A 13,930-nucleotide genomic window follows, 5' to 3' on the forward strand; every position below is an offset into this window, starting at 1 on the left:
AGAGTCAGTCTCCAGCTGCGGGGAGAGAGGACAAAGGCCTTTCACCGCTGCGCTTGGCTTCCTGCACATGCTAGCCTCTCAGCTGTTTCTCACTCTGCAGCTAAGTCCAAGCCAGAAAACCAGCTACCGGACTAAGGCACTCTACTGAGGGGAGGGATCCACAGATATCATATCAGGAAAACTCTACTAAGGGAGGGACCATAAGGTATCACCACAGGAGAGCAGGGAGAATTAATTTCTTTCTTCTTTAAAACATTTTTTTAAAGCAATCCTCAGTAGGGAAATGCACGTCCACCATCTGCTTTGAGACAGGGAATACTGGCAGTCTGATGCCGGTGCAGGGGTATATATACACCATGACATCAGCTTTGCTCACTCTCCATCTGCTGGTAGAGGTGCATAACCCCCACTGGTGTGGATTAACCTGCCTGAATGTTATGAAATGAAAGAACACTAGGCTATTTTACAGCTTGTTCTTATTCCTCAACATGAAAGTATATTTTCCTAAATATCCAGCTACTTTCCTGAAGAAAAAGAGGTTGGGGGGGAAAAAAGCAAATGTTTTTAAATTAAAAAATTTCACAGCATAGAAACCCAAATGTATGAAAACTCTCCAGGATCTGAGTGCGCTGGACTCCAGCTCAGGCATGGGCTGTGCTTTAAGGGCTTGTGAGGTGGGGGGAATGTGCTGTGGATTGGGGGATTCCCATGGCTCTGGGCACGTTCACGAGTTAGAGGAAGGTAGGAGCCAGCTGGCACTGTGGGTGCTGTGGGCAGAAAATGATCCCCCCCCCCCCCCCCCACTTCGAGAATGCAGTAGTCTCTCAGAACACCATCAACCAGCTTTGAGTATTTGTTGCCACTGCACCACTACCGTTTCATGACGGTTTGCTGCTGCTTGACATTATTTTGGATTTTAGCCTCCTATGCCTGGATGAATTGATACAGAAACTATAGCAGCATGATTCCCAAAACGCTGGTTGGTGTGGAGTTTCCAAACCACTTGCAAAGTTAATGAATTCATGTCTTAATACTGATGAAAATGAAGAATTGAATGAGAAACGCAATTGCAGCTTACCACAAGAAGTTTGACTGCAGCTCTAACTAAAATGTTTCCTGTGGTTTAAAAAAAAAAATGAGGGCAAAGCAGTCCCCTGCATTGCAGGATAGTAGCCAGTTAATTTCTTAGCATGGGATTTGCATGCACATCACTAATTTTGGTGCATTTTTTTTCCACTCAGAAAACCCTGTTCAATAGAGTTAAATTTGCACTGAAATATGTGGGTTAAAACCCGTGCTTGGTCAGTGTGCCTTATTACATCGACCCCAAGATATGCCATACTGGGTCAGACCAGGCTTCATCAAGCCTAACCTCCTGTGTCTAACAGTGGCAAATCCCAAATAGTAGTTACTCACTCAAAGGGATAGCGATGGCTTTCCTTAGTCTACCTGGCTAATAATGCTTTATGGGCTTTTCCTCCAGTAGAAAAAACAGAGTAATGCTTTTAGGATGCTCTCAGCACTCTCCAAGGGGCTTGCTAAGGCGTGTTTGTCTTCCGACTTTCCGAGCCTGCCTTAGGTGAGCCACCTAATAGCAACACAGACTGCTGCTAAGGTCCCTGCAGGTGATATTGAGATGCATGGACTCAGGTGAGAGGAGCTACAAGCCAGTCTCTTCTTGCCCCTATGGGGGAGCTGGTCAGGAAAAACCCTGGGTTGACAGCTCTCCGCGAGGCAGTTTTCCTTCTGGGGAATCTGGCCAGCTAACTCCTTGGTTAGCTATTTAGATCCCTTTGAAAATTACCCTCACTATATCTAACTGGGTAACAGATTGCATTTCTCAATATTGTGCAATGTCAGGTTTGACCTTAGCAAAGGGCATCTCAAGACCCTTTTTGTCAGGGGCATGGTGATGTCATTTTCCAATCTAGAGGACAATTTTCAAAAGCCATTTACCTTGGTAATTTACTTGGGTGAAAGGACTGTCTGAAAATTGCTTTCCCTGTATGTATCTAAAAGTATTCATGGTGTTCAAATGCACATGCTTTTACCTATATACGGGCCGATACAGTAAAATTGCAGGAGAGCGGGCGAGCACATAGGCCACTCCTGTGCACGCGATACAGTATTTTAATTTTTTAAAATTAGGGCCGCGGTAAAAAGAGGCGCTAGGGACACTAGCGCCTCCCTAACGCCTCTTTTCGGACAGGAGCGGCGGCTGTCAGCGGGTTTGACAGCTGACGCTCAATTTTGTCGGCGTTGGTTCTCGAGCCCGCTGACAGCCACGGGTTCGGAAACCGGACACCAGCAACATTGAGCGTCCGGTTTTCAACCACGAGCCGTGGGCCCATTTTAAATTTTTTTTATTTTATTTATTTATTATTTTTTTTTAAACTTTTGGGGCCTCCGACTTAATATTGCCATGATATTAAGTAGGAGGGTGCACAGAAAAGCAGTTTTTACTGCTTTTCTGTGCACTTCCCTGGCGCTGGCAGAAATTAACACCTACCTTTGGGTAGGTGCTAATTTCTTAAAGTAAAATGTGCGGCTTGGCTGCACATTTTACTTTCTGTATCGCGCGGGCATACTTAATAGGGCCATCAACATGCATTTGCCATTTGCAGGCGCTATTAGTTTCGGGGGGTTGGACGAGCTATTACCCCTTACTGAATATAGAAACATAGAAACATAGAAATGACGGCAGAAGAAGACCAAATGGCCCATCTAGTCTGCCCAGCAAGCTTCACACATATTTTCTCTCATACTTATCTGTTTCTCTTAGCTCTTGGTTCTATTTCCCTTCCATCCCCACCTTTAATGTAGAGAGCAGTGATGGAGCTGCATCCAAGTGAAATATCTAGCTTGATTAGTTTGGGGTAGTAGCCGCCGCAATAAGCAAGCTGCACCCATGCTTATTTGTTTTACCCAGACTATGTTATTAGCCCTTATTGGTTGTTTTTCTTCTCCCCTGCCATTGAAGCAGGGAGCTATGCTGGATATGCGTGACGTATAAGTCTTCTCCCATGCCGTTGAAGCAGAGAGCCATGCTGGATGTGCATCGAAAGTGAAGTATCAGGCCCATTTGGTTTGGGGTAGTAACCGCCGTAACAAGCCAGCTACTCCCCGCTTTGTGAGTGCGAACCCTCTTTTCTTCTCCCCTGCCGTTGAATCAGAGAACTATGCTGTATATGCATTGAAAGTGAAGTATCAGGCTTATTTGATTTGGGGTAGTAACCGCCGTAACAAGCCAGCTACTCCCCTCTTTGTGAGTGTGAATCCTTTTTTCCACATTTCCTCTTGCTGTTGAAGCTTAGAGCGATGTTGGAGTCAAGCCTGTGTATGTTTATTTAATAAGGGTATTGACTCCAGGCAGTAGCCATCATTCTGGCGAGTCACCCACTCTTCATTGGCAGCCTCTTGACTTTATGGATCCACAGTGTTTATCCCACGCCCCTTTGAAGTCCTTCACAGTTCTGGTCTTCACCACATCCTCCGGAAGGGCATTCCAGGCATCCACCACCCTCTCCGTGAAGAAATACTTCCTGACATTGGTTCTGAATCTTCCTCCCTGGAGCTTCAAATCGTGACCCCTGGTTCTGCTGATTTTTTTCCTTAGGAAAAGGTTTGTCGTTGTCTTTTGATCATTAACACCTTTCAAGTATCTGAAAGTCTGTATCATATCACCTCTGCTCCTCCTTTCCTCCAGGGTGTACATATTTAGATTCTTCAATCTCTCCTCGTACGTCATCCGATGAAGATCCTCCACCTTCCTGGTCGCCCTTCTCTGTACCGCCTCCATCTTGTCTTTGTCTTTTGAAGGTACGGTCTCCAGAACTGAACACAGTACTCCAGGTGAGGCCTCACCAAGGACCTGTACAAGGGAATAATCACTTCCCTTTTCTTACTCGATATTCCTCTCTCTATGCAGCCCAGCATTCTTCTGGCTTTAGCTATCGCCTTGTCGCATTGTTTCGCCGACTTCAGATCATTAGACACCATCACCCCAAGGTCCCTCTCCTGCTCCGTGCACATCAGCCTTTCCCCCCCATTAAATACAGTTCATTTGGATTTCCACTCCCCATATGCATGACTTTGCACTTCTTGGCATTGAATCTCAGCTGCCATATCTTCGACCACTCTTCCAGTTTCCTTAGATCCCGTCTCATTCTCTCCACTCCTTCCGGCGTGTCCACTCTGTTGCAGATCTTAGTGTCATCCGCAAAAAGACAAACCTTACCTTCTATCCCGTCCGCAATGTCGCTCACAAAGATATTGAACAGGACCGGTCCCAACACCGATCCTTGAGGTACACCACTTAAAACTGCTCTCTCTTCAGAGAAGGTTCCATTTACCATCACACATTGTCTTCTGTCCGTCAACCAATTTGCAATCCAGGTCACCACCTCGGCACTCACTCCCAAGCTTCTCGTTTTATTCACCAGTCTCCTGTGCGGAACCGTATCAAAAGCTTTGCTGAAATCCAAGTATATGATATCGAGCGCTCTTCCTCTATCCAATTCCTTGGTTACCCAGTCAAAAAAGTCAATCAGATTTGTCTGACAGGATCTTCCTCTGGTGAATCCATGCTGCCTCTGGTCCATCAATTCTCCGGACTGTAGATAGTTCACTATTCTCTCTTTCAACAGTGACTCCATTACTTTTCCCACCACTGAATAAGGGTAAATAAGGGGTAAAGCTAGCGTGTCCAAAATGCACATCCAATTGCGGGTTAACAGTGCGCTCCGCCGGAGAGCACTGTACTGTATCGGCCTGATAGAGTGGAAGCATTCCTGCGGGGAGCATGTTTAGGTTGGGGGAGAAAAATAATGCATATGGATTATGCACATTACTTTCTATGTAAAAAAAAACCGTTCTCAGAAAAAGCAGGAACAAATGTCAGCATGTCAGGAGCAGTTTTCAAAGGGAAAATATGAATATAGTTGTCCTTTGAGAACTGGTGCAAAGCTTGCAGGTAAAAAGTCAGTGATCAGTTTGATAATTGCCCCGCTAAAGTCTCTCTCCTTGGAAGAGATTTGCAAGGTTGCGAGATGGAGTTCATTCTATGTATTTAATTATCACTGCTGTTTAGATATGGCAACCTGTTGGGATTCTAGGTTTCTACTGCGCTACAACACCTTTTTGCGGAATAAAACCCAACTCCCTTCACTCTGCAGCCCATTTCTATTGATTATTAGGTTATCTTTAGTGTCTGCATGTTGTGTTCTCTTACACTAAAACAGAAAAAAGAAGCACAAACCTATTTTGTCACATTTTGTTTTCACATGTTTTGAACAAAGGTTTGAGGGTAGATGATTATTTATCAAGTGGGTACTGGATTGTGCCATTGCTGTCACTGGTAGAAGTGAAGTGATGAGGATGCATGTAAAAATGTAAAGCTTGTATAGTAGTTTGGAACAAAATATGTTGTAATTTATTTATATTAGAGTAGAAAGAATATTAGATTTTTTTTCATGCAGGGAAAGGATCATATACAGTGCTTCTGGTTATGTTTATATTATGTTTGAATGACATAAAGGATTTTTTTGTTTATTTAAAATCTGCAAAAATAGCAGGAAGACCCATATAGAACGAATTACAGTAGTCTGTGTAGCATTAAGGACTGAACAATAATCCAAAAGTCATAAACTGAAAAAAAAAAAAAAAGTTTAATGTGCCAGACAAATTTTAACCTATAAAAAGCATACCTAGCAGCTATTTTTATTCAGGTGACTGGCTTGTAGCTCCTCGTTAATCTAATGAGACTAATTCCCAGGTACTGCATTTCAGTAAGAATATTAATCTTAACATTGTCCAAAGAAAAACTAGCCAAGGCAGAGGGAAATGGGAGTTAGCTGATTTATAAAGCTTCTGTTTTACTGATGTTAAAAGCCAACTTTTTATTAAACAGCCAGACAGTCAAGCATCACAGGAGGCATAATGGGATCAGCAGGATTAGTCCTAAATACAAATGAAATATCATCTGCATAGAGACAATAGTGGCCCCCAAATATAGTATGCAGCTTAGTGAGGGCACCTCATGTGCCATAAAACAGTCCAGGTGTGAAACTGAGTATCTTTCACAGAGTGGCTACATACTTGCGGATAACATCCTGGCAAACAATCTAAGTTAAAACAAGAACAATCTCACTTAATCAATATCTATTTATTTTTATTTATTTATTATTTTGTATATACAGACATTTGATCTGAGATATCACATCGGTTTACATTCAGGTACTGTAGGAATTTCCCTATCCCCATAAAAAGATGTGTGAAGAAAATACATTTTTCAGTGGAAAGAATGACCATCATATTGCACTGTGTGAACACCACACCCCTTTAAGTGCTTTAGTTTTAATCATCAGTCATTCTAAGTTGTCACCTGGATTCCCTGGAGCAGGATGTGGCAAACAAAATCTTCTTCGAATAGGGCACACCCGAGTTGGATCTGTTTGTAATAATCCTAAACAGGAAGATACCAGTTTTCTGCTCCAGGAAAAGATCAGAAGGCAGACTAGCTGCAAAAGCTTTTTCCATTTTTTGGGGGAACATCTTCTGTATGCATATCCTCTGATACCCCTAATAGTGAAAACCTTGGTAAGACTCAGGGGAATTATAATACACACAGTTCCTTTTTTGGGCAAGACAGGATTGGTTTCAGGTTCTGTAGGAACTATTCCACAGGAAACCAATTAATGTGGGATCCTCCCCATATTCCTAAATCAAAGATGTATTGCAACACTGATTAAGCAGTTGCAATCACTACAAAATACCACTGCCAAGCTCATGTTGGAAGCAAAGAAATTGATCATGTAACACCACTTTTTATGGAACTTCATTAGTTGCCAGTAAGCTGTCGCTTTAAGTTCAAGATTCTTATTGTTTTTAAGCATCTGATTAGGGGCCAATCACAATACTTGGTGAATGTGTTGTTGCCATACAAACTGGCATATACTTTGTTCTTTACAATTGGATTATTTGGTGTACCTTCTCCTTCATTCATCAGACTGGAGGGTACACACCACACACCATTTGGTTATGAGGCCCCAGTTTTATAGAATTCACTCCCAGTTGACTTACAGAAGGAAAATGATTATGCTAAGTTTGGAAAAGGGAATGGTTATTTGTTTGAGCATTTGACTGTTAATTTAATAACAGGAGATTCTTGTTAAGAGTTATTTATTTATTTAATTGCTTTTATATTCCGACATTCATTGGAGTATATCACATCGGTTTACATTGTAGCTGATGGAATAGTAAGACTAAGGTGTCTTATTATTCATACATTATAACATTGATATGTTTTTGCATGTTATATAAATGTATATTTTTAATTTTTTTACTGTAAGCCATATTGATCTTTTATTTTGGATTTGTTGGTAATCAAGAATACATAAACTAAACTTAATTACACACAACTGGAGGGGGGAGGAAGAGTGGTTTGGAAGGGAGAATGAGTGATAGAGATAGGGAAAGAAGTTAGAGAGAGAACAAGATTGGAATGTAGGGGGAGACAAGGTTACAGAGGAGCCTGGATGAATGTAGCAACAATAAATGATGGCAGATAAAGACCAAATGGTCCATCCAGTCTGCTTCGGGAGAAAGATATCCCTGCTAATTCCATACTTGAGTCTCGCAGTGGTGAATTAGCTTTGTATATATGTAGATCCATTGGCCCGTGGATTAAAGTAGGGCTAGATACTGCCGTTGTTGTTTTTCCCTTTACGGCATAAGGGTTGTGCCCCTGTGGCCCATGGCTTAGGCGCGCTGCTGCACGCCATGATTAAGGTCCTCAGGTCCTTCGAATCAGGCGCAGGTGTCTAGCCAGGTGCCCGCGGCTTAGGACTTACGAAGCCTCCAGGTCCCGGTAAGGTAAGAAAGGAAATGTCCCTTTTCTTGTGTGTTTTAACAAAATAATTTCTTCCACTGATTTTTGTATCACATTGAAATTCCCTGGCAAAACAGAATAAAAGCTGAAAATAAAGGTCCCTATATATAAAATATTAGGGCAAAACTTGGAATAGGATAAACAGAAAAGGCAGCAGAAATAAGAAACAGATGTGTTATTTTGAGCAGTCTTGCTAAATCACAGCTAATGTAACAGACATGTCTGATTTAGATGTCTCCTGTTTATGTAAGTCCCTATTAATGATGGTAAAGATCATTTGACTGCAGGTGCCATAAATTTGAGCCTACAAAATTATACATTGGTGGATGGCAGAGCTGGCACCCGAGGTGCTCCTTGGGTGCCAGCAGACCTGTCTGTGTCACAAATTTGCCATTCATGCCTCATATTTTAAGGCAATTTCAGGCATACAAACTTATTTCTGTGACATTCTCTCAAACTCTGTATAATGTTTGTTCAAAGGGTTTTGTTTCAATGTGCGCTGCCGTGTTCTGATTGTATGGCTTCATGGTATAGAATACTGTATATGTAAGAAAACTGGATTGAAAACCTGACTATCCAAGAACAGGAAAACTAACCTATTTTCTCCTTCTTTTTCAGCCTTGGCCCAGTGTATCAAACCTAGCAAAGGATTTTATTGATCGCCTTCTTACAGTGGATCCTGGGGATAGGATGGCAGCCAACCAAGCCTTGAAACACCCTTGGGTAGTCAGTATGGCAGCCTCTTCCTCCATGAAGAACCTGCACCGCTCCATCTCCCAGAACCTCCTCAAGAGAGCATCCTCCCGTTGCCAAAGTACCAAATCAGCTCAGTCTACCCGTTCCAGTCGCTCCACTAGATCCAACAAGTCCCGACGAGTACGAGAACGGGAGTTGAGAGAACTCAACCTGCGATACCAACAGCAGTACAATGGCTGAGAGGCAGGATATGGCCAGACACATCTGTTCCAAGAGTTCTTCCTGGATGTGCTCTATGACCACCTTCCCAGTGCTAGTATACAACAGCAGCTCAGCTGATATGTCCCATCATGTGTTCACAATGAGCCGTTGAGCCAGCAGCCAACACTTTCCTCCTGGAGGGGTGCAGAGAACGCAAAGATTTACTTTTACCAGTCCAGGCAGTTAATGTTAAGTTGCTACTGCTGCTACATTCTTTTTTTATGGTTTACTCTAGAGAGGCTTACGCTGATTGTGCTGTTCAGGCTCACCAATTTTGTCGTAAAATGTGCCAACAAAAGGGCATCATCTTTATATGCAAACAATATATAATGACACATTAGAATTGGATCTCCAACATTTTTAAATATAAACCATTGTCTTTCAGTATTTGATATCTGTGAAGTAGGGAAAGCAGGCAGAAAATGACTATTTTTAAGTTATGCTTTCTTTAACAACCTCTCTCCTTTCTCTAGTCCACCATGCATAGCCTCTTTCCCTCCTATCATGCTTTCTTCAGGGAGCCTTTCATTCAGCCTTTCTTTGTCCTTTCTGCTTTCTGTTTGTCTTTTCAGGAAGACCACACGTATGGTTTTTCTCTACTCACATCTGACTGTTATCAGGAAGCCATTACGCATGGTTCCTTCTTGCTACTTCTGAACCAGCTCTAGTCAAAGTATATGGAGTGCCTTTCCCCTTTTTCTCACACAATTGCCACAGCTTTCTTAGCTCTAGAAAGTAAGCAGTACTTTGGCCTGCTACTAGATTTCCATCATCTTTTTTTATAAACTACTGTACCAGTACCCTAAGACTTCAGGAGCAGGTTTCAGTGTTAGTCCATGAATAGGTGCAAGGACTGTTCATCACTTAAAAAAAAAAGTGTTAAGAATGATTACTCGTCACTACCGTTCTATTCAAATAGACTTTTTTCCTACTATGCAAACATTTTGATGGTACAGAGGTAGAATACGCAAACTATACTGGCTGTCAGTAGAGTTCCCTTTAGTTGGCAAGTCTGTGGTTAACTGTACTATTTCTGAAGAGGACATGCAGCTGATCCCTTCTAGTAGCTTATATTGGAGGGGGTTATTATATGAGGAAATAAGGCATCTGTGATGAGAAAGGAGTGCACAGTCAAAGTTGTGCATTTAGTTTTATTTATTGAAATGGAAATTTTATGTGTATATATTTTTTCAGCTGTATTTATATTGAAGTTGTTGATGCCTTTAACTTTTATGTCGGGGCCAGTCACTGGACTGGCACCATAAACCACTCTGTGACTAAGCAAAGTAATGACTAATTTCACACACGCAGAGGAGGCACAAACGTGGAACAAATTCTCCATTGTTTTTAGCTACCATTAGGTAGCTGGTTTTTTGTGACCATTCAGCAACACAGATACTCGTATGGTGAAAGTATTAATTCTCAAGGGAAGCATGAAGCAAAATTATTAGCAAAAGATGCATTTTGCTAAAGGTTTGTAAAGTTTTGTAAGTGCCTCTTAATTAATCATTCTCACTATTATAAATGAATATAAATAGATGCCTTGGTGATTCCTATCAGAACACAATACAGGAACCACACTTAAGTTTCAAGTCTGAACATTTTATGATCTGACAAGATGACTTGAGGTTTTTAATAATGGAAGATAACAATTATAATGAAAGGTGCACCCAAGAAATACAATTTTTTATGACAGAAAGGAAATCTAAGAATAAAACTGCAAGAAATGGACAAATATGTTTTTAAAGCGATTAAGTTTAATAGGATTGTTTTAATGCAGTAGAAAGCAGTGAGGAACAATCTTTACTAGCATTAAGCATGTCTCATCCAAGACACAAGCAAGGGAAAAGAACCTTGGCATGTTTTTAGTTTTTGCTATATATTTTCAAAATTAATCAACTATATTGGAAAGGAAAAATTCTATTAATCCATAAGAGATTGCTATTCAGTGGCCCAGATATGCAGTGGTATATACTTGGGGAAGTGTTCCGCTGAGTAAACCCAAGTAACTTAGACAGTGATTTTTCCAGTTAAGTTTAGCTAGTGCTGAATATTGGCTCTAGCCTCTTCACTGCTAGAACATCCCTCCCTCCACACTGCCTCTCTTCATCTGGCTAAATTTCAGCCGGGTAATGACTTACCTGGGTAAAATTCGAATTACCCGGGTGAGAAATTCAAATCTCAGGATTTGTGTGGATAACTCCAAAAATACCCAGACAAACCTTTTGAATATCGACCTCTGAGCTTTTTGATCTTTCGGTATTTCAGTTCAAGCCAGCAGTTTTCAGAATCATAGGCCCTGCAGTTTTGCTAGTTTGCAAGAAGACAATGTCTTTTTTTTTTTTTAACTCTTCATTTCTGCAGAGTAAATATGGATTGTGGAACTTACACTATTTGACAGTTGTCAGCTTGTCTGCGGTAATCATTAGGAAGAATCAGTAAGAGCTTCTCGGCTATTTCTGCTGTATAGTAAATAAGAATGTAGAGTGATTTTTGCAGGGATCCAGAATAGTTGCACTGTGGAAGTTATAGATACACAGGTGAAAACCAAAGGTCTCATTTTCATGACATGACTTTTGTAACTAGACTTCTAGTAAGAGAAGCTGCATGCACAGGGAAATACATATTCTGATCTTCATTTTGTAAAGTGTTCTTTGTAGTCTTTAAGGGGGTAATTTTCAAAGCCATTTATGTGCAGAAACCACAGTTTTCTAGACGTAAATGACTGTATTAAAGTAGCCTATGGCTGAGAGCATGTATATGCACACTATGCAAACTGAGCAGAGGCATTCCAAGATTGAAGTTGGGGTGGAGATGGCACGGAATGCACATGCTTTTTGATTTTAAAAATTATACAATACGAAAAAAGGGCTCCCATCAAAAATCTCTAAAAAAATTAACCCATTCAATTCTAGCTGAAATACACTCAAGTAAATTTTTAAAGGTGTGCGTGTGCACCCATAAACGTGTGTATTGGGCACATGAGCAAAAATATATTCAATTTTATATTGTGCATGCAAGTGCTCGTGTACCGTTTAAGGGAGGAGGAATAGCCTAGTGGTTAGAGCAGTGGGCTAAGAACCAGGAGACCAGGGTTAGAGTCCTGCTATCGCTCCTTGTGACCTTGGGCAAGTCACTTTACCCTCCATTGCCTCAGGTTCAAAACTTAGATTGTAAGCCCTCTGGGGATAGGGAAATACCTACAGTACCTGAATATAAACCGATGTGATATCTCAGATCAAATGTTGGTATATAAAAATAATAAATAAATAATTTTAAATATCCCTAGCATGCATATGTGTTGGAGCCTTAAGCATACTCATAAGTGACGAGAGAGAAACTTTTTTTTTTTTTTTTAAAGGGCCAGTCTGACACTACATTTCTCCTAGGACAAGCAGGATAGTAGTCCTCATATGTGGGTGACATCATCCAATGGAGCCTGGCACGGAAGACTTTTTGTCAAAGTTTCTAGAAGCTTTGACTAGCACACTGAGCATGCCACTATCCGCGCATCCATGCAAGGTATCCCTTCAGTCTCTTTTCTGCAGTGCAATTGCCTCGTGGTTAGTGGAGCTCCGTTTCTTTCTTGTTTTTTGTTGTACAATTTGAATATTTTTCACGTTCCATCATCAGGTACCTCCTTGGCACGGTACGTTCATAACGTTTTGGAGCTTTGGGCGATCAGTTACATCTTCTGTGCGTTCAGGGACCAGTTATCACACAAGGAAATCCTGATCCGGACGGACAACCAGTTTGCAGTGTGGTATGTCAACAAACAGGAAGGCATGGGATAGTTCCTCCTCTGTCACAAGGCGGTGCAGGTATGGCCCTGAGCCCTATCACAGGAGATGTCGCAAGCGAGCGACCTACCTGCCTGGGACTCTGAACGTACTGGTGGACCAACTGAGCTGCTGCTTTCAGTTACACGAGTGGTCCTTGAATCCGGAGGTAGATGCCAGAATTTTTCATCAGTGGGGTCACCCGGACATAGACCTCTTCACCTTCCTGTACAGTTACAAGGTAAGAAGTTTCTGCTCCCTGTCGCTGAGGGGCGGACATCTGTCTTGCATCGCCTTCTCCCTTCACTGGAGGGGAGGGGTCTGCTATACGCAGACCCTCCTCTCCCGCTCCTCTTGAAGACTCTGCTGAAGCTTCAACAGGATGAAGGGACCATGATCCTCATGGCACCTTATTAGCCCAGACAGGTCTGGTTCCCTTCCCTTCGGGATCTGTTGATCAGGGACCCCATCCAGCTGGGTACCGCACCTGATCTGATAACTCAGAACCAAGGCGCCATCCGGGCATTGGCCATAATGGCGTGGATGTTGAGCGCCTAGTTCTTCAGCCCCTGGACCTCTCAGACAGTGTCTTACAGGTACTGGTGGCTTCTAGGAAGTCTTCCATCAGGAAGTCTTATAATCTAAAATAGAGAAGATTCTCCACCTGGTGTACAGGGCATGACTTGGAGCCGTTCACATGCCACCTTCCCAGGCTGTTGGACTACTTGTGGCACCTTTCTGGATCTGGGCTTCAAACCAGCACCTTAGCGCTGTTAGTGCGTACCATCGTGGTGTTGCTGGCAAGCCCATATCTGTGCAGCCTCTAGTGGGTTGCTTTATGAGGGGCCTGCTACAATTAAATCTCCCTCTTCAGCCTTCTGTTGCGTCCTAGGACATCAACATTGTCCTGGCGCGGCTCATGCATTCTCCCTTCGAGCCATTGTGTTCCTGAGACCCGAAGTTTCTCACTTGGAAAGTTATATTCCTAGTGGCGATTACTTTGGCTCGTAGAGTCAGAGCTTCAGGCCTGGGTTTTGTACCCGCCATACACGAGGTTTTTTTCATGATCGTGTGGTCTTGCATATGCCCCCTACATTCCTACTTAAGGTGGTGACTGATTTCTACATCAGTCAGTCCATTGTTTTGCCCACCTTCTTTCCCAGGCCTCATTCCCACCCAGGGGTACGGGCTCTTCATACTTTGGACTGCAAGAGGGCCTTGGCTTTCTATTTAGAATGCAAAGCTGGTCACAAGCAGTCCACTCAGCTCTTTGTGTCCTTCGATACCAATAGGCTGTGAGTGATGG

The 13,930-nt window shown here is 42.4% G+C and overlaps 1 protein-coding gene across 1 annotated transcript in view; it reads left to right on the top strand.

Annotated features, from left to right (window-relative positions):
• Positions 1-11,961, top strand: part of PSKH1 (protein serine kinase H1) — a 167,989-nt gene extending 156,028 nt beyond the window's left edge. The window contains exon 3 of the mRNA XM_029608833.1: positions 8,507-11,961. Coding sequence (XP_029464693.1) covers positions 8,507-8,824 — 318 coding nt within the window. The 3' untranslated portion in view covers positions 8,825-11,961. The remainder of the gene's footprint in view (positions 1-8,506) is intronic.
• Positions 11,962-13,930: the final 1,969 nt, after the last annotated feature.

This window comes from Rhinatrema bivittatum, chromosome 7 (genome assembly GCF_901001135.1).
Source record: "Rhinatrema bivittatum chromosome 7, aRhiBiv1.1, whole genome shotgun sequence".
Taxonomy (NCBI): Eukaryota; Metazoa; Chordata; class Amphibia; order Gymnophiona; family Rhinatrematidae; genus Rhinatrema; species Rhinatrema bivittatum.